The following is a 21,831-nucleotide window of genomic DNA, read 5'->3' on the forward strand; positions in this document are numbered from 1 at the left end:
AGAACTGCTATTTGCTATTTCTTTTCAAGAAAGAATTCACAATTCTGTAATACACACCCAAAAATCAGACCATTCCACTTTTGAGAAATACGGACTTCAGCTTAAAATACCAATTTCACCAGCCATCGATCAGAAAATACATTGTCTCTAGCACTTCCGAACAGGAGGACGCTAAAATAATTAAAGCTGCAGCCTTAACTGGGCACATTGAATATTACATACTTGTTCAAGAAAGCTCTGGAAATATTAGAAGTCACAATCTGAGGAAAAAGAAAAAGTTTTAAAACCAAACCAAACCAAAAAAAAAAAAAGCACTCCACACTCAAGAAATCCATATTTGTGCTCCATGTTTTCCAGGGACTTCAGCACTGCTTTCAGTGGTAGTTTGGCTCAGAAGCTGCTCAGAAGCTGTATGACAGTGTTTGAAAAGGTAATATGTTTGAAACTACGTTTTAGATATAAACAGTTACACCATGGATATAATGATGTTTTCTCCTTTAGGTAGGCATTACTTTTCTATTTAAGAAAACAGCACCTTTGTTTTCAAGACTCCATGTTTCAGCAAAAAGGAAACCACCTGTGTTTGTAATGTAGCTGTGCTGGTTTGGCAATGTCAGCTGGTCAGTAGCACCTGGAACTGATCAAGGGAAGGTAAAATATTCTTCCATAAACAAAGCGGTTTATTGTTTTCAATTTTTTTGTTGCTATTCTGTTACAAAAAAGAAAAAAAGACCCTTCAGAAGAGGTACTAAATTGGGAATAGGTTATGTGCCAGGAAGAAGAAAGAAATAGAACCAAACCTGACAGTAGCAAAGTGCAGAGTTCATTTTAGACAGCACTAGGTAAAGTTTAGCTGATGTGACTGCCACTTGCTTTGTTCTAATTTATATCCTACTTCAAAATATATTGCTTTATTTTCTTCTTGTAGAACCAGTTATCCAAATCTCTTACATTCAGTAAGATACTTTGAAGTGATATAGACAATAAAACTGGCATGTGGAAGTGTCTCATGAGAGTCAAGTTCAGCCTGATTTAAATTTAATAACTAAAAATGCAGTCTGCATTGCCAAGTGCTTCCAATGACAGAGCAAGGCCCATTAGAGAAGAACACTATGAACTTAATTCGTTAATGCATTTCAGGAGTCGTGCAAACCTGCTCTTGTTTCAGTGTACAGAAATTCTTATCATACGCTCTGTAACTTGCCACTTCTGAACTGCAGTCTGGAAATTAAACAATACTTGGTAGCTAATCACTATTGTATGGGAAACCATAGCAAAGAGATACTAGCTGAGGAGGCACAGAAGAATGATTGCCAAACATGGTGGAGGCAGACAACTGCCATTCTTTACAGCAGTTTTCTCCACAATATTCCTGCTAAAATCTACTTTCATTCAGCAGTAGACTTCTGTCCTCCTGGAGCTATGGAACCCAAAGGAACAGGGTTAGCAGGGAGACCAACAAAGCTCTTAGAAGTATTAGAGTAGCATCTACCAAATAATTACTGGTTTAGGGCTCATTCTGTTCAAATTATAAACCCTACCTTAACTATTGGAGAAGTGACTGTAAGTTCAAACCCAGATAACTTGTAAAGCTCCATTAAGAGAACCTTAATCTAATGTTATACTTGCTATGTACCAGCGAGTATCTTGCTAGAGATCTGCCTGTGCCATAGGCTCCAACAGGCCTAAGATTAACCTTATCTTGCTATAGAGCAAAGATCACCAAACTCTGAGCAAATTACATAGCTCTTCCTGTACACATCCTTGCAACCTATCCACTAACTCTTTCTCAAGGCAGCAACACTAATGACTCTCTCCAGCCATGCAGTCCAAAGATAAGTCTAAATTCACTTGAGCCAGTATACTCCTGCAGTAAATCTCCTGATAACCCCTACTTACTGTGCTTTGGCTTACTCTGCAGAACAGCCTCCATAACAGGATTCCTTTCAAATAAAATGAAATAGAAGATTTAGTCTGAGAAAGCAGCTAGTACACCTAGGTCATTAATGAATAATCTGTCCAACAGGACCAACAAGAGCTAGTTTGGAGCATTATTCAAAAACACACCTTATAGGTGTTGAGTCCTCAGCTCTGTCTTGTCTCTTATAGATCTGCTGATGTAGATGAAACCACAGCACCAAGTTACTAGCACTAGCAGTAGTACTAGGTTGAACTCTGCACAATACTTACTAATTCAGACTAGTTAAAGTATTGGCTGTCCTATGGAAGCAAATGACAAATTTTCTGTCACATCTGCTGTTAAACACTGCTCTTCAGACAGATGTTGACATCTGGCTCAGCCAGTTTCTCAGTGACATGGATAATTTCATGTCAGTTGAACAGGCGTGGGCTCGATGTAGGGATTAGAAGCAGTGCATGAAGTAAATTCTTTAAATGAGGTTGAGCATAACTGAAACGATAGCTATGATGCAAAACTCCAATGTATCAATACTTGACTGAAGATATACTAAGGAAACATGGGTGTACACACTTCCAGTTTCAGTTGCAGATAATTAAGCTTCCAAAAGTAAAACCCAGATGTTTATACCATGAAACAAACAAAAAAAGCTTATTTTAGATGTAAGTGTACTTCACTCTTCTTGATGGCTATTAGAAAATTACCATAATGGAAGCAGGTAGCATAAGAAATGTGAGATTTCCACACTATGTTTTTGCTTTTAATGAGTTCATGTTCAATGTGAGACAGTGCTTAGCTAGAATACAGTTCCCTTCTCCTTTGTCAGTTTGCTGTGTTTTTCTTCTCAGTTCTTCAAAGAACGCACTGAGTAAATCACAACCTCAAATTTGGCTCTATTGGTCCAAGCTGATTTTATTTTCTGTCTGAAGAGTAAGGCCTGGAGTCAAGTCTGTGTGCTTACAGTGAAAATGCCCTTTAGAATCTTCACTGCAAATACACCCACCAAACTGCCTCCTAAGTATGCTGCAGCAAAAACAATCTCAACAGTCTTGGCAGGCTGGACATATGGTGCTTTGTTTTTTGACTCCAGTAAGAAACTAAGGGGGATGATCTGGATAAGACTAGTATTACTATGGCTCACAACTTGGTTTCCTCCATTGTTATGAAGGCTTTAAGATAGACTTAGCTTAGATAATGTCATAGGCAGATTACTGCCTGCAACTCACCCCTCTTTCCCTGAATCCTCACGCTGCACTGAGTGCTTATTTATGGCATTGTGCTGTGAAAACAGCCGCTCAAGCATACACAGGATGAAATGCCACCTTGTGTCAGTGCCTCCTCTTTGATCTACTGAAGTGCATGTATTTCTGCAACTTTGATCCAGTGTGATGGACTGTAAAGCAACAGCTACAGTCATGGTATACATTGTGCACAACAGCCAGCATTTCTTCCACATTCTTGCATTTGCCCCTGAAACCATGTGCAGTACAGTTAAAATAGAGATGCAAATGTATGAACAGTCTTGCTTCAGTATATACAATCACATCTCGTTAGCTTCAGCATAAACAACTGGACAGCTTCTTAAATACATACACAGAACAATTGGATTTTTCCATCCCCTCCTCCACATATTTCACAGTCAGGGCATTATGTACACTAGAAACAGGGAAGCCAAGCTATGGCTGTCATTTGCTGAGATACTGCAAAAATGCATTGCTGACATAAGTCAATGTGACTCCATTTACCAGAGCAGGAGCTGCGTGTGCTCAGCACCACTGAAATTCAGGTCATTTAGGTGCTATGGGACTATGCTCCCAGTTTTACCTTAAAAACTGCTCTCAGACAAAATTCCAAGATCTATTAAGAACGCAGAATGGTTAGCTAGCTTATGGTCCACAAAATCTAACCAACAGTAAGCAAAGGAAATGAATGAAGGCACAGGAGACCAACAGCCTGTGCAACTGCTGCACTGTACAGCTTCCAGACTGTGCCATGAGCTGCCAATCACTACTGGTATGGATTGTCATCTGGCTAACCTTGAACATATGTGTGTAATATGTATTGCTTAATTTCATTTGCAGTCTACTTTCAGGAAAAAGTAAAAAAAAAAAAACCAACAACAAAACAGAACTAGTTAACTAGTTATGTAGGTGGAATTCCAGTCGTATTTTGGTGCATGTATGTTATGGTGTATTGCAGTTTGCTGCACATGCAGTATATTTTCAGACCAAATTTGGTGCTGCACCTTTTCTGGAGATGCAGTTCATTTTGAGTAATGTACAAAGGCATAATTACTTTTTTTTGTCAGTTGTAGCAAGTGGATTTAGTTCAGCCCAAGTGCATGCTTAAGTAAATACCCTATGAAAAGAATATTCAGCAGGCTGTGAAATAATCATCAGCTCTGCAATTCTCATTGGAGCATGAGAAACACTTCAAACATCCTTAGGTTTCTGTAGGACAGCAATTGTCCTTGCTGCACAAGCTACAACCACTAAACTGGAAAATACAAAGTTCTCATGCAGCGCCTGATCCAAAAGTGCCCAGACAGGGAAATCAATTCACCTTTGGTGTCTGAAAGAGCAAATACAGGTAAAAGATACATACATGCAGGATATATTTAGTAATCTGGAAAAAAAAAAAAGAAAAAAGTGTCATTTAGTAAGAAAAAAACAACAGTAAATCCTGTAAAATTTTTAGAATTACCTCTATTTAGTATGTAACCTATCAGAGAAAAAAAATCTTTATGCATCTTACATAGTTAAAGGGAATTCATTGTGACTTATTTTGGCAATTGCTCTGCTGTTTCAGGCTATTTAGGGAAGTATTTCTACTAGTAATGCAGAAGAATTACAAGATTTAAATTGTAGTGTGTAATGCTAATGCAGCAAGGTTTGGAACTACTTGAATTTGTTTAATTTGAACAATTGCTAGTAATAATATTACGTGCATTTTTTTAAATTTGCTGTCAAAATGAGTTTTCCCTTGATCCAGTTTCTTTATGGTTATGTTAGCGTAGATATTAAGTAGGAGAAGTTTGAGGCATTTGCCTGCATCTGTGCTTAAAAGACTTTGCAAGTACTCCACAGTCGTTCCATTACATTTGCTTTCCCTATTTATTTCTTAATTCAGGTTATCTATCTCTTCAAAAAAGCTTGGAATTTGCTTTGCTGGTTTAGGCTCTGTTTACAGACTCGGGAATATCTGTATACAACTAAGTTCAGCGCAATGAGAATAAAGTTACCATCAATAACTTACACTGAAAGAAATTTTTAACAGCAGCACTTTTCTAAGTTACGCATGTTTAGAATAAAGAGAAGAGACTGCTGCAATGACCAAATGAAGCAGCATCTGTTTGTTTCTCATACAGATGGGAAGGAGGAGACTGAAAGAATTCTCCTGCAGCTTGTCTCTCTGCAACATTATTTTGACTATTTTTGTCCCTCAAAAGAACAGCTGCATTAGAAACTCTGCAAAAAGGGAACCATTCAAGAATGAATAAGATTGATTTATACCAAAGTTATTTGATTATGCGCACCATTATGCATCCTTTCACACTTGCAAAAATACAGTGACTTGTACAAGGAAGTCATTGTTCAGCATGAGTTCAGGAATAAGATTATTTAGCTGCTTATGAATTTGAGAAAATGTTAAAAAATCCAATTTTTGTGCAACATGGCATCAAGGATAGCAAGAAATAACAATATATTCTGCATGGAAACAAGTGTAGGTGTAACAGTAAGATCAGGTTGTGGTGTTTTTTTTTAGAAAACAAAACAATCCAAGTGACTAAAATGAAGCTATACCTTGTGCCCAGGCTCAGTCACTATACAACATGCCATCTACACAATTTTCATATCTTACATTTCCTGTCTTGTTCTCACAGCTGCATATCTGCAGAATACTAAGCTACGTTCATTTCTAACTCTTTGTTAAAAGTTCTGCATGAGTTTTTAACTGAGATTTTTAGTGTTCTCTAAGGGTTTCTATTGTGGCAGGTTTTCCTTCTCTACCTAGAATAGATATCCCACACCTTTCATCTTGAAGATCCAGGAGCAGGGCTTGCTGTAACACACCACTCTCAAATTCTATATAAATCTGAATCCTGTAAACTCTACCTTCTAACTCAATTCTTGTGGCAAATTTAGAGCATCAGCTTATTCCTTCACAGCACTTGCTGCATGGGAAAACTGCATCTCTAGAGAGCAGAAGCTAACTTGATGAAGTAGAGAAGACAATTAGCATTACTTATAAACCTCAGTCCGCATGAAAAAGCCAGGTGGTTAACCTGCTAAGCCTTTCCCATCCCTCTTACGAACCACAAGTAGTAAAGCAGGATGTGCAAGCCATATGCTCTCTAAATTAAGACCACGTAGAGCTCTGCATATATAAGGCAGTCTGGGAGATCTTTACTCTGTTGTTACTCTCAAAGTTTCTTGACTTATTTATGAGGAGAAAAGAAACAGACTTGTGCATTTACATCACATACCTGCATCTTTTAAGTGAGGCCCAAGGGCAAGTGCATTCATTTTAGTCTGCATATAAAGGAAGCTTACTCCTTTGTGGTTATATTTCCCAAAGTTTATTTTGAAAATAGTGCTTCTGGAGTTTTAAAGAATAGCTTATGGAAGAAATATTTTTTAAAGCTTTATTTGAACTGACCAAAGAAAGGCAGTGAGGTATGAACAGTCATGTTCTAAGCAGCAGATTTTGAGATTATTTAGGGCAGAAAGTAAAAACACAAACTACCTTCTGCTTTGAGTCAGGCAACTCCATTATGCTGCTTCTAGATACATAAAGATTAAAAACCACAAATCTAGCAAATTATGAATTGCTGTACCAAAAATAATAATCTGTTTATGAATACATCCTGAAATATTTGTGGTTCTTATAGGCAAGACTCCTTTGAATCTTGGAAATACCTTAAGATATCTAAGAGCAGTACATATAAAAATGCAAACGTTCTTCTGTGCTTTAGGACACATCTTCACAAGGCTGTACTTGTCTCTCTACAGTATTTCCTTTCAGATTTACTTGCATGCTTTTGCTGTTCCTTTCCTAGGACATTCACTTCTCAGGGTACTCACTGGTTCTCACTGTACTGCAAAGCAGTCTTTCAGAAATGCAGTAACTGCTCTCTTTCGCAATGCTTTTTGAGCCTATTTAGAAGTATTCTGAGTGACATTGTAGTTGTTGCCTAAAAAGGACAAACTTTACACTAATAGCCATGTTTCAGTTATCTACCACTGTGGTTTAACTGTCTGAAATTGATATATCTGCTAAATTGAAGCCCACTCCTCATAAAGTTCATAAAAGTGAATAAAAGTGGAAAAAAATCTGATTCTCATTACAGGTTGTGTGAAAATAGAGGAAAAAAAACTATAACACAACAGCTGAACTGTTATACTTCCTAATCTTTTGAACTTCACATTAAGTTGTTGAATTTTAAAGAGAAAAGTATCTGTATTAAAAACTATATTTACTGATTTGACTGCATCCTGTTCATAAATACGTAAGTTGTATGAATGATGACAGGTTTCCTATTCTCTAAAAATGATTTGTCACTAAGCCCGTTCTGTTATTCAGTGTATTGAGAATGAAGTAGAGCTGAATCCTTACCAAATACGTGACTTCAACTAATTTGGCCCATGAGCATGAGCTATTCAATTTATCTGTAGTTAAACGATGCAAACCAGAAGTATTACCTTAATTTCCTCAACCAAAGGGAAGCACTTTGGAAGGATAACAGTAACCAGTAGCACCTAGATCCAGAGAAGACAGTTTAACAGCACCACCACCAAAAAGCACTTCCTCAATACTGACCTAAGTACCTACCACAACTTAATGCTGTATTTCAGGCTGTTTCCAGTTTCTCCTCAATTACCTTAAAGAAAATACACAACTTCCATACTTATATGATGCTTCTCTCTGGAGTTCAGCATGAATTATAGCAGAACAACAAACACTGTTCTTCAGTAACCTCTCCCACAGAGTATGCTCAATCTCCAATTCTTCTGGGTAGTTAAAATGGGTGCAAGTATTCAGTTATGAGAATTTGCTGTAAGATTGTTTAATTTCAAAACCTTTTCAACAGAAGCTCTGCTATGTTTTCTCTCTTTATCAGCCTCTGTTCCACTGTGTGAAATTTGGGTAGAACAGTTACATGACAGCAATCAGATAAGATGACAACTTCAGTTTCCCAAGTCTGTGATCAAAGATTAGCACTGGATTTGTTGAGTTTCATGTGCCATGTCTATAAGGCTGGAGGGGGGTAACAAAAACCACAGAAAGAAGCACTAAAACCATTCACAGCTGTACAGTGAACCTGCAGCTGTATTTCTTAATGGAAAGGAAATTGGTCAGTTTATCAGATTGCAAATGCAAGCAATCCAGAGGAAGACCAGAAGCTCTTACAAGTGACAGATATTATTCTCAACTGCCCTTACAGCAGGACAATTTATTTCATCAATAAGCAGCATTTGTTTTCACACCCAGTACCACCCTGAACTCTAGAAATAAAATGAATCATCACAAGATTTTAGGAGGTGCTGAAACATTTGTTTTGAGGTTTTATTACAAAAATATATTTGCAAACATACAAAATTTTGGATGAAAAACGTTCATTCTTAAACATTTATGCAATAACTTAATAACTGCAAACATACACAGGTGCTATAAAATCCATACCATACTAAAAATGTTAATGAAGCAGTATCTTCACTTATTGACTTAAAATTCCTCTCATTCCCAGTTTCAAGAAATTTCTCCTGAAGCCCTCCTTCCCCGTTGTCTCCATCCTCACAGAACATGCAGATGGGTATAGAACTGGTGCACCCACTGAAGTGGTAAAACTCAGGAACTGCTCAAAGCATGTAACACACATTAAAAAATAAACTAAAAAACCAAACACAAAGTAAGCCAAACAACCATATGCCCATACACTGACTAGATAAATATAAATAGACAACCAAATTAAAGATACTGCAGTTTTTCCAACTTGAAGGGAAAATATTGCATCTTAACATTTGTGTAACATTGCCAGACAAAAGTGAGGTGATATATTGCACACATTCCTCCTGTTAAGATATGCTGTTCAAAGCAACACAAATAGCTGGCAAAAGGGTAGATGAATTGTTTACAATACTTTTAAAAACAAGAAGGCCCAAATGAACATTTTATTCTAAAAGTATTTCAGAAAGCGTTATCAGTGACTATACATGGCATAGTGGGTTTCAGAAATATACCAAAATGAAGCAATCAGAAATGCGAGCAAAACCAAGGTACATCCAGGAGCAAATATTTAAATATTGAGTATTTATGCACAAAGCTAAACATATATAAGAAACCAAAACAAATAACTAAGCTTTTTTAAAACATTATTCAATCATTCTCCAAATCTTGTTTAATTTGGAAAGATATACTGCTTCTAAGTTAACAGATGTTAGGCACCTTTCATATAAACTTTGCATTATTAAATAACCAGCAGATCAAGTCTAACTACAAAACTGAGGATTTTGATTTTCCTGAATAAATCAGCAGCTGCATGTTTTGTTTTTGATTAGGCTTAACTCTTTCATTTTTAATTTAAAGTGACTTAAACACCAGCCACAGAAAACATGCTTAGACAATGCAATTAATGTGAGGAGTAAAGTCTAAACAAACCTTTTCCTTCTCAGAACTAATAGATATAAACCCATTAAGCCAGCAGATCCACCAATAAACTCCACACTTGAAAATGGTGAAAATAAATTGCTGTGATGACCCCGTGGTCATTTCTATATGCCCTAGTTATCGCTACATGTGGCTAACACAAATTAAGTATGTCAACAAGCTGGTAATTTTAGGTTTATGCAAAAAACTAAGATAAGTAGGAAATTAAAGTTCTTAAATAACACAGTCTACATTACAAGTAAACTCAAGTTCTACACTGTAGTTAAGCTTGTGTTTTACAATGTAACTTATCTCTGAAGAGATTTATCTCACTACTCATAAAGGACAGACTAACTGCAGTGTACTGGAGGACACCCAGGTTAGTTCCAGTGTCTGTGGGCTATATGTAGAGGCCAGGCCAAATATCAAAGTAGGTGTTCAAGACAAATAATTTTTCTTGTAGTAAAAGTGATTTTATTGTCTTCCAATTCATTTTGATAGCTGGAGGAACTAAAAATATATTGCTACTAGTGCACGACAAAACCAAGTCAAGGATATTCAGCTGTCAGAGTAGAGTCAAACTCTCAGAACTAAGCAGTATTACTCTTCTCAACTCTGTATCACTTAAGAACTCAAAATACAACTCCTTCTATTGTTTCTATATTTCTTTGGATACGACTGTATCTAGCAACAAATATCATTAGTTATTTCTATTCTTAGAAACACACATCAAATCTTCCTTCAAAGAAACTGGAAGTCGTCTGTAAAAGCCAGGGAAATAGGAACCTCATCTTTGAAAAAGTGGCTCTGTATTTGGCTTAGACTATGCAATCCCCGCCCCCCCCCCCCCCCCCAAGGAACTGCACATTGGTTTATTAAAGTTCTTCTAAAACAACCATTAAGTTAGTTGAGACCTTATACCTAAACTGAGTGTTACTGTTTATACCCAAACACAGTATCGTAACTCCAGAATTTGTGTAGGAAGTTCCATCTTCCTTAGCAAGGCGCAGAGTCCATATTGCTGAGTTCAAATGCTACAATTAAAGCCAATAAATTTCTTGATGAATGTGCATGACATTAACATAATTCCCTGAATCCTGCACATTTTCTAACAAAACTACTATATATTTTAACTGGAAACACTGAACTCAAAGGCTGCAAAGAACTTCTCAGAAGGCAGGTAGTGCTAAACAAAACATATTTTCCACTAAAAACCTATGAAAAAACTAAAACAGATCAAATACATAAAAATGTAAGATCTGTTGTATCTAAAACATACCAATTTGTGAAAAGTAACAATTAAAGCTCAGTTGCTAGTCTGCAACAAAAATGACTGGGTATGGTGACTATGTTAACCTCTACTCATCCTTAGGATATAAACATTTTCTTTTTTTTTTTTTTTTTTAAAGGAACTAAATTTTTTTCTTCAATTTCAATAGCGCTTGAGGGAGGGGGAAAAAAGCAGTGCATCAGGACTCACTACAGAGTAATTTTTTACTGAATAAACCAAGACATTTTTTTTCTTAAATTGCAAAAGGATCCTTTAAAATTAGTATTGCTGAATAAAGTTCAGACCTGAAGTCCTGTTAACTACCTTTGTATAACTTCATGAAATAAATACAAGCCATGGGTAAACCAACACAGCAGCATAAAAAAATACAGTTAGAAATCTTTCTGATTTCAAATAAGAAAGTATGATATTAAATTTTTTACATTGCTGAACTACGAAATAATATACAAAAAGCAGTAACATGTTAACTAGATAAAATTCAGAACACGAAGTATAGACATAATTTGGAGAGAAGCCAAGAGAGGAGCATGCAATTGTTCCTCATCTGCATAGTTTTCAACACTGCAGTTACAATACAACTGAGAAATGAAATCCAAATAAGATATGGTCCATCCTTAAGTTAAAAGGGAAACAAAGTATTTCAGTCATATCAAACACTACTGAACAGGAAAGTGGTCTTCCAGTGATGGCCTCCTACCTACACTTAACCTGAAAGAACCTCAACTTACAACAGAACCATTCCATTGCTTAAAACTAATATAATCATTGAAGATTTTATATATTTCCGATTCCATCTTTTTAGAGAAAACAGCCTTACTCAATTGGATATCTGTTTTATGTCAAACATGAAGCAGTAAGATTAATGAAATATTTAAAAGATAAATTGATGAGCATTAGGCAGAGACTGTTAAAGTACTCAGCAAATCATATGCTTAAAGCTTTTGTTTAAAGATTTAGCTACAAAGGCCTGGCTTCCAAATCCCTCTCTTCCCCACATCTGCCACCTTACTCACAAGGCATTCAGCTCTCACCTTAGAATTGGAACTAGGTTCCAAAATCAAGTCTTGTTCTGGTGTGGTGTAGTGTACTATACTACATATGTGCTAGTTTAAGTAGTATGTAGTCTGTAATCCTTGAAAGGTGAATACAGCTAGGAACAAAAGCCAGAGCAAACATCTGCATGATCAAAAATGCAAATGAAAGCTCATAAGCAAATTAAATCCCCTCCCGCAATAAAAAGAAAGGTCTGCTGGTGATGATCACAGTGAAAACCTAAATCACTTCTGAGAACATTACTTTCTTAAAGTATTTAAGGAATACTCTTTCCTAACGGGTTCAAAATTCAAGACATTGAAAACTAAATATTCTTTTAAAAAAATATTAGTTTTATAGATGAGGCATCGTTATTTCTAAAGTGGAAATATTCTAAGCAGATTTAGCTTCAATTATAGCTTAATGTTGTCTGTATTCTTGGTTAGGACTTGCAAGTAGACTTCATGAATAGTGCTGAGAAAACGGGAATCATTCTGCAGGAAAAAAAACATCAGAAACATTAGTAAAAAGATGTAAAAAAAGTAAAATTTAAGTCAGTTTAAGTTGAGGATAAGAGTTTTAATACACTGCTATCTATCTGAGGGTTAAAGTAAGGGAATTAGCTGCCTACCTGTACAAAAGGCAGTGCTGTACAGACAACACACAGACTTTGAAACATGAAACTGTGAAGGCAGCTAAAGTGATTACCAAGCACAATGGATACTCAGATTAAAAAAAAAAAAACAGCAGCCCCAAGGTCAGCCCTGGCTACACAATTTCACTTTCTTCTATCAAGTGCACTTTCTTTGAAAAGAGTACAAAAAAATTAAGACATAGTAAATCCCATCCTGTATACAGACTTCCAAATAAAGGCTATAGAAGTGTCAAAAATTACGTTAGTTCTGCCTGCAAAATCAGTCTGAGAAGGATTGCAGTGTGTTATATCAAAATTCCTGTGTCAAAGAATTACTGGGAAGTGAAAAAGAAAGCATTTAGAGATATTTCCTGAGTCCCACTCCTTCAGATAGTAGGTAATTATCTAGGCTGAAGATGTAGTACTCTTTTTACTGAACTCTAGTGAGTTACACATAGTGAGTATGCGTTCTCCTTGGAGCACTCTGCAAGTACTCCTCTGCTGTGGGGGTACAGTGACTGTTGCCTATATACAGCAATATAGAAAGAGAAGACTGGAGACATGAATATTCCGCTAGTTTTGTATCTTTAAAGGAAAGATTGCACACTAAAATGCAAGAAAAACCAACACATAAATCAGACAATTTAGATGATACTGGGGTCTGGTGTTGGCCCTTCTGATCATAACTTTTTCATTGGGAAGATATTTGCTATTTCAGACCTGCATTTTGAGTGCAAGACCAAGTAACATCAGCATGGAGAAAGCTAGAGAATCCTGAACTAAGAGAATGGCTGTCATGCATGGTAACTTCTACTTGTTACCTATAACATGTTGATCTGTCTAGCTACCCCCAACAGATTACAGATTTAATTCAACTGAATGTTTCAGTCAGTAAGTATGGTACAACTAGAACTTTTTGTAACTTCCATTCCAAATATACACACATTAAAGATGAGGAACAGTTCAAAGTAACTGGCAACAGGAAAGCTTTCCAAAGGAAAACAGAAACACTTAAAAGAAACCCAAGCCTCGATCCCTCATACTACTGCTTCTATACACATAACCATTTCCTCAAGTGTTCACAAATTGACGTGTGTGTGAAAGAAAGCATCAGGCAGAACTCTGTCCTTGCAAGTCATCCATCTTACAATCGAAGTCTCAGTACTGGCTACTGTACTTGTAACCCCACCCCTCAGATATTGAGTTTTCTTCAGACAGGACCTTTATTAGATGTATCAGTGCTTCCTGAAGCTGAGACCTACTGAGAACAGTAGGAGGTACTGTCTGAATTTCTGTTGTTCTAAGTGTTAAAGGTGATGAAGAATTGGCTTTATTTTCCACATCAGTAGGTTTTGTAGCTGACTGCTGAAAAACACTAGGAGACAAGAGGATTGAAGGAGTTACTGTAGTTGTAGCTGTAACAAACTGTGGAGGTGCAACCTGCAGAAAAAAAGAAAGTTAATAAGCACCATGTCCAGAAGGAACGAATGCTGTTATGAAAAAGACTGTAGAAATGAACACAAACATTAAAAATCGTAGCTACTGGTAAATTAGAAAGGCACTACAGAATAGCTATCACAATGAAAATCACAATAGCTAATCACAATGAAAAGCTATTTACCAAGTAATTCAATGTCAACAGAAATTCTTATTTTAGAAGCTGAAGAAGCTGACAGCCTTCAGTGTTCTTAGATGTAGATCCATTCCCATGTAGTTGCTACTTTCCAGGCTTTTTCCCCCCCCCCCAAACATATCACAGAAGGTGAGCTTTTCACCTATGTAGTGAAAGGAAACTGTGGGGTTTTTGTTCTGTTAGTTTTTCAAATTTTCTTCTTTTTCAGGAGTTTACAGAAAGGGTAACCCTAGTGCATTTTTTTCCTGTTGGAGACCACTGAAGTACAAAAACAAGTACATTTACAGTTTGGTGTAAAATAATTCGAATTTCAAATATATTTTAAAATACATTTTAAAATAACCAATGAACTATAATTAAAATATTAAAGTACACAATCTTTTTCACTCTAAGGCAACTGGACAGGAGCAAGAGAAAAATGGGGAAATACTTTGACAATAACCTCTACAGGTCTGTTTGACATTTTACTACAGAAATCACTGAGGCACATAATACTAATGTTAAATAATGTTATAACAATAGTACTCAAATAGAGCAAATGAAAAACAGTTCAAATAGTGCTGCAATACTGCAGATACAAAACTGTGTTAGCATATCTGTACTAGCACCAACCATAAAGTATACTGTACAGAAGAAAACTCACAGCAGTCTACAGAAATACTTCCTTGATTCAGTACAGTTCGCTTCTGACCAATAAAAGCACTTCAGATATCGTCAGAGTAAGCAATATGACAATTTAAGATACCAATTATTACCAGAGTTTTAAAATTTCCATTTTATTTTTACAAGTAAACCAAACGTGCTGAAGTGTTTGTTCACCTACCTGACTTGGTTTAGGTAAAGCCTTGGACTGTGGAAATACTTCTGGTTCTTTGTTTTGTTGTACAGCCTAATTTGAAAAGAAAGCATAATTCACAACTTGGATATAGCAGTAAGCAGTTTTGTTTGATACTTTTTATTCTTACATTATCACTGTACTCAGAAGCAAGAAAGATCAAACTTTGGCTTAGTCTAGGATTGCAGTTAGAAGAGGCAACCAAGTTCGTATAACCTCCAAACAGAGCACTACAGAGAATTACTGCCTTTGGAGGAAAAAAACCAAAATCATCTAAAGTAATATCTTTACTACAGAGGTAGCAAATAGTAAAGCAGAGCAACACTAATTGACAGAAAGGTTACAGTGCAGCCACAGGCAACTGCCTAGCAGAGCAGCAGTAACATTTTCACCTAGTCTCTCAAAACAAGCTTACTGCTTTGGTATATACTGAGGCATAGACAATAGATTTGCCTGAAACAAAGAGTTTAGAAGGTCCTTTAGAAATGATTGTCGGATAAAAGAAATCAAGGTTGTTAATTAGAAAAAACAAATCAGTTTATGGCTCATTTTGTTAAATAAATAATATCTCAGTGGAGTACACAGGAATCCCCAACAGAAGTGGTCAATACTGAAATGGTATAAAACTCCCAAGGCAAAATTATCCAAAACAGAAAGCTGTTAATTATGTACTTTCAAAGAAGGCATGAGCTATATACTTCCACAGAATTAACTCCTGAAGCACCAATTAATCTGTAACTGCCAATCTCTTCTCAGATTGCATTTTAGCTGCATTTTTCTGACACAAGTACAGGCAAATTCCTTAGGATGTATTCATATAATAACAGCAGCAGCCTGAAAAAAACTCTTCCTCCATATAGAAGTCTGTCCCTGATGGCAGGTACTAACGACAAGAATTAGATTTTAAGGTTCACAATCTGATCGGTCACACAAGAATTCCTTGATTATTTTTAGAAAGCATATATATCTAACAGCATAATCTCAAATGAAAAAATATTTGTAGCCTATACAGTTTAAATCCGTAGGGACATAACTCAAAGAATACCTGCAGGGAAGGGATTTTCTTGCTGTTCAAGGTTGATGATTTACTATGTGATTCTTTGAAGCTTTCTGGTGTTGCAAGTTGACCAATCGAGGCAGAGATGTTTGGTGTTAAGGAAGTCTTAGTGATACACTGCTGTTGCATTTGGTCATGCTGTGGGGTCAACCTGAGTTTCTGGAGAAGATCAACACTTGTATGGGATGTATTTGAAACAGTTCCTGTATTTGCTGATGTCAAGGGTGTTACAACCTGGCTCTGGCCAGCCATTAAATTCTGCGGAGCATGGTTCACTTCAGAAAGCTGATTCACTGGTGGCGTTATCTGCTTGGCAGCTTGCTGCATAACGTGCATTATACTGCTGTTTTGTTTTAGGCCAGGAAGCATTTGAGCAGGAGCAGCATCCATTGTCGAGGATGAATTAAGTATAGGGCTTAAACGAACTGAATAGCTTGAAACATCAGGCTGGGAAACTGAGGCTGGAGGTATAAGCATAGGTGTCAAACATTCCTGTTGACTCAGAGGATTGGCACTAGCTTTAACATTTGGACTTTCCGACTTCCCTTGTGGAGGTTGTATTACTGTTGTCTGGTCAAAGGAAAAAGGCAAAAGCAAGTTTTGCTGCTCTCTGGCAGAGGTGTCAGTCTGCAACTTCTCCATTCTCTCTGGATTGGGATAAAGAGGTAAAGGCTGTTCCTTTGGTACAGAGGTCCCAAAGAGTTCTTCTAAAGTCAGATGCTTTGGCCTTGACTGAAATGGCTAAAAAGAACAGAGAAAGAAGTTAATAATTAATTTGAAAATAAAAGATTAATGTGCCTCTGACACAGTCAGTATGACAACTTCAAGAAAACTATAAAAACCAGCTAGGTCAGATGTATTCAAAATACAGTTTGGAAATCAACTGTCCTTTATTTAGAGAAATTTTTAAGTCCATTTCATTTACAAGGAACATCCAACCTATATAAACTAATCACATCCTGCCCCTCCCCCTGACTCAAAGGATTTAGGACATAAATATTGTTGAACCGTGACACTGCTAATTAACTCAAGATTAGCCATGTTTCATAATATAGCAAATTCCAAGAGACACGCTCGATATAAAATAAGCTGGATAACTGACAGCAGCAGTCATCTAAATGTGATGGGATTCAAGCCGAGTCATTGTTCTCAATACTAGTAACTACACATAACCATGCAGACTACCACTTTTACTTCAGTAAATTAAACTGTATGTTCAGTTATGGACTTCTACTGAAGCACTGTATGTTGGCAATTTCCCAAGTTTTAAGCAGGGTAACTCCAGCAAGCCTTGGCTCTGGGGGAAACGTTCTGAGCCATTTGGGGTTTGTAATGTGACAGCTACAACGTTCTGCTGAAAGTGTAATAAAAAATTAACCTGAAGTTGGTTCTGTCACTAAATCCTATACTCACATTAATGTAAGGTACTGAAAAAAATATATACATTTCCTCTAACATGCTGAGAGTCTATCTTATATCAAATTTCCTTGAAAAGAAATTTAAACAGCATTCCCTATGTTAAAAAAACAATACAAGGTCAGCAAAGAGAAACAGCTGTCCACTAAGTACTTGTTTTTGAAGGGGGGGAAAAAAAAAAACAATAACAAATTATGTTGTGAACAGTGCACTCCTAACTATCAAATCATATGTTGGCTACACAAATAAAAAAATGCTTCTTTCCTTATTTTAGGAGTGTCTCCAGAAAAAGATTATTCTCAGTATAGGAGAAAATAGCAGAAGTCCTAACAAGGCAACTAAGGTGACACATAGTAACAAAAATAACCCAAGTCATTTGTTTTCACTTTCTCCTTTCAAAGAAAAAGTAACAACAGAAAAGCAAATCAAAGGTATGGTTGAGCAGACCTGCATGCATTTCAGCTGCTGAAGTAGCAATACAGTACAGTTCAAACAGCTGTCCAATAGATTTCAAATATTTTTAGAAGCATTTAAAAAAATCAAACCTAATGAATCACAGGCTCATGTATACCATTCTGCAGAAAAAAATAATGCTTTTTCCCTAGGAGTATAATCAAGGAGTTTGAGCTAATTCCTTATTCTCTATTTTCCAGTTCTACCATAAAATAAGCAAAATTTATTCCAAGCCAGTTATTTTAGCTGAAATTGTTTCAAATGCATTTTTCTACAGAGAAAAGAAACAGCTACTAACAACATTATCTCAAACTGTTCCTGCTTTTTTTTTTTTTTTTTTTAGGTTGCACAGGACCAGAAGTTATGTAAAACAGCTGGACTAAAATATAACCTTCTGTTCAGAAGACTGAATGGCCTGCAGCATAACTCCAGCATGTTCTTATGGTACGTCAAAACAAAGACAGTATTTTACAATGACAACTACTATATCACAACACTGCTATGCTTGTTCTAATTTTACTAGCACTGATATCAGCAACAAATGTAGTGCAGTACAGGTAACATGCCAGCAGCCTAGCACAGAGCCTTGAGCTTGAAATCTTACTGACTGGTATTGTGGTATTGTGCCACCAATGCTGTTATTTATTATTAGCCAGCTTAATGCCAGACACACTCATCTTGCATCTAAGACATTCTACTGTTTGCAAAGCTTGCTAATTACTATGCTAGGAATTCTTCCTATGAAACTGTTTTCAAATCTTCTCCACTAACCTTGTCACTGTAAAGACCCATTCTTCAAGGACAAAAATTCTGTTAAGGAATAAGTAACTATTTCATCTGAAATTCTGCTTTTAACCTCAGTATGATGAATTGAGTAGCCTCTCTTTATTAACTCATTGCTATCTACCATGCTCCAATCCTGGTCAGGTTAGCCACTTCCATGGATAGACACAAACATTGAGTTAATTCCCAACATGAGGTACACAACATCCCTTTGCTTGACTCATCTCGGGCGAGTTGCATTTTAAGCATTTCACCAACTCACTGTATTACAGAGACCCTTCTCTGCAGGAGCTTGCAAAGAGGGCAACACAATCTTTCTACTTGATAGGAACAGTGCGTTGCCTAGAGGGTTCCTCCAGAAATCATTTCAGATACATTGAGACATGTGAATTAGCAGCCAGAGCTTGTGCTAAGAAATTTTATTTCTGTTTCTAGTTCAGTTTTGCTGACCACTGGTGCAAAAATATTTCATGATACAATTAATTTTTTTTAACTGGACACATAACTCAAACCTCTAAATATCACAGAGCAGACATTGATTTTTCATTCCCACATCTGTGACATCCTTAGCATGAAATCAATATACAAATGTGACATTTTGAGAGGGGTTTCAGGATCTCACAGTACTTATGTACAGTAGTTTTTAATTTCACTGGTCATCGTCTAATGAGGTGAAAATGTATTCTTACTGTTGAAATTGTTTTCTTTGTTCAGTAGTCCACATTATTAAAATTTAAAATTATTAAAAAGGTTAGACACGAGGAAAAACTTTTTCTCTCAGAGAGTGGTCAGGCACTGGAATGGCTGCCCAGAGAGGTCGTGGAGTCGCCGTCCCTGGCAGTGTTCAAGAGGCATCTGGATGAGGAGCTGCAAGATATGGTTTAGTGCTTGTGGTAGCAGTGGTAGTGAGAAGGCAGTTGGACTAGATAATCTTATAGGTCGTTTCCAACCTTGTGATTCTATGATTCTATGAAATTAAGAACAATCATCTTCGTACTGTATTTGAACCCATCCAGCTTTACAAAAGTAAAGTATCATATATAGTAACCATTTCTTTCCCCCAATATCTCTGCAACTATAGTTTTAAGTTGCTCAACAGAAAAGGCATTAAAGCACACTACTTTACCTGCTCTGTAAATTTGTTAATTATTTCATAGCATTTTACCAGAATCTCATCTTTCTGATTTTATCTCTTGTAACTTATTACTGTTCGGCAAGTTCAGTCTTTTCAGCTAATTATGTGGCCAAAAAGACAATGTCTTCTTTTAAACAAGGCCTCAGGCAGCCCACTGTCAGGCCTCAAGCATAAGCATGCAGCAAGCAGAGCTGGCTGCCAGGGGTCAGTTTATCACTCGTGCTTGTTCTACATCAGAAGTGCTGTTGAGATGATGGAGGGCACTGTGACAGCCAGTAATCCCAAGAAACCTCCTTTGACTTCCTGTCTTAACCCATCAATTTAAACAGATTTTTGCTACTCATATCCTAACCTGAACTAGAGATTATTTTTACTTCAAATTAAGTATTTTGTTTACAAATATTAAATGAAAGGTTGCACACATTTTCCTCAGGCGTTTCCTTCTTCAGACATGGTGGTTTACTGCATTCAAAACATAACAGTAAAGCTACAGGAAGGACCTGGAGAGAGACTCTTCCAGGTCACCTCAGTGGGGTATTTTCTGTAGAGAACTACTCCTGATCTTTCTGTCCCCACTGGGTGGCACTGTAAGCAGGTACAAGTTGATACAAAGAATTTAGATGTAGCACAAGTTATCATTTTAAAACAGATTTCTAGAGAGTATTGTATGAAGCTACAGGTGTTTGTTTATAAATGCTTACGAGAAAAAAAAGTCGATTAAAATCAATTAATGAACTTTTGCAGCTTATATTTCAACCACTCCAGTGATTATACTATTTTAATAACAAGTTTCCCATGGCTCAAAGGCACTTAAATGAAGCACAGCTTATTATCACTACCTTTAAAAAAAAAAAAAACAAACAACAAAAACCAACTGTGGCTTAATCTTCAGTTACAGTGGTAACACCAGGTTGTAGAATCTGTACATATGAAGATAGATGCTGACTGAACATTTATCTAATATTTACCTGGAACAGATCTAAGCACTGTACACGCAATTAAATTACCACCTACTTGAGCAATATCCTTTACCGACAGTGCTGAAAAATTTTTGGAACATATTCCTTACTGCCAAGGAAGGAATGCAAAGCTGAAGTCTAAAACAAAAAAAATCAGAAAATCCAGCAATTCACCAATGATTTCAGTTACTAGGAGTGTAGTTACACATTTGAACGCAGCACAGACAAAACTTAAGTACAGGTCTCAGACATGGGAAAGCAAGGGCTTGAGTTTCTGTTCTGAAGTCTACAGAACAGCGTACAACCGACTGATGCCATATTCACTCTGTCACTGTGACACAGGTAATTTTTGTCTGCTTCCTCACTCTGCAGTCATCTTGCACAGAACTCTACACTATCATGGACTGACAGCATAGAGTCCACGACAGTCCAGGATCTAAGTTAACCCATTTAAACACACTTGAATATTCACAGTAGCATGGACACCATCTTACATTTTTAAGCATTAAGGCAAAAAATGGACTGTAGGCTCCTAAGAGCCTTAAAACTCACTAGTTTATCTAAAAGGGGGTGGAGGTGGTGATCATACCAGCTGATCTCAGACAAGCACAGTCAGGGGATGAAAATAGATACTAAAACCCATTCTTAAACTGAATTTACACTTCCATATGTATTTATTTTAAAGTTAAGCACAATACAATCAGCAAGATGATGCTGCAGGCATTTCTGGTACAAAAACAAAGTACTAAATAAAGAAGTAGCACCTTATATATGTTTGAATTAAACTTACTTGATCTTGCACTTGTAATGAAGTATTTTGTTCTGAAGTCTCTGTGCTTTCTGGCTTTGAGGCATTTGCATGTTGTTGCACACCAGAACTTGACATGATGCTTAAATCATTGATTTGATTCTGGGGGAAAAAAAAAAAAAAAAAAAATACAGACCCACTTTGGTCAAAATACTGACTTTTGACAGACACTTGTAGAATTCCCAAGTCTCAGGAAGTAAAATCATACCAAGATATACATTATCTGTATA

At 36.6% G+C, this 21,831-nt stretch overlaps 1 protein-coding gene across 2 annotated transcripts in view; it reads right to left on the reverse strand.

Moving 5' to 3' along the window:
* Positions 1–8,451: 8,451 nt before the first annotated feature.
* DCP1A (decapping mRNA 1A) overlaps positions 8,452–21,831 on the reverse strand; it is a 32,909-nt gene continuing 19,529 nt past the window's right edge. For both annotated transcript variants that reach the window (XM_010718477.4, XM_019620070.2), the window contains exons 6-10: positions 21,584–21,703; positions 16,036–16,788; positions 14,979–15,044; positions 13,744–13,962; positions 8,452–12,382 (exon numbers count right to left, since the gene is read on the reverse strand). In XM_010718477.4, coding sequence (XP_010716779.1) covers positions 12,302–12,382; positions 13,744–13,962; positions 14,979–15,044; positions 16,036–16,788; positions 21,584–21,703 — 1,239 coding nt within the window. In that variant the 3' untranslated portion in view covers positions 8,452–12,301. The remainder of the gene's footprint in view (positions 12,383–13,743; positions 13,963–14,978; positions 15,045–16,035; positions 16,789–21,583; positions 21,704–21,831) is intronic.

This window comes from Meleagris gallopavo, chromosome 14 (assembly GCF_905368555.1).
Source record: "Meleagris gallopavo chromosome 14, MGAL_WU_HG_1.1, whole genome shotgun sequence".
NCBI lineage: Eukaryota > Metazoa > Chordata > Aves > Galliformes > Phasianidae > Meleagris > Meleagris gallopavo.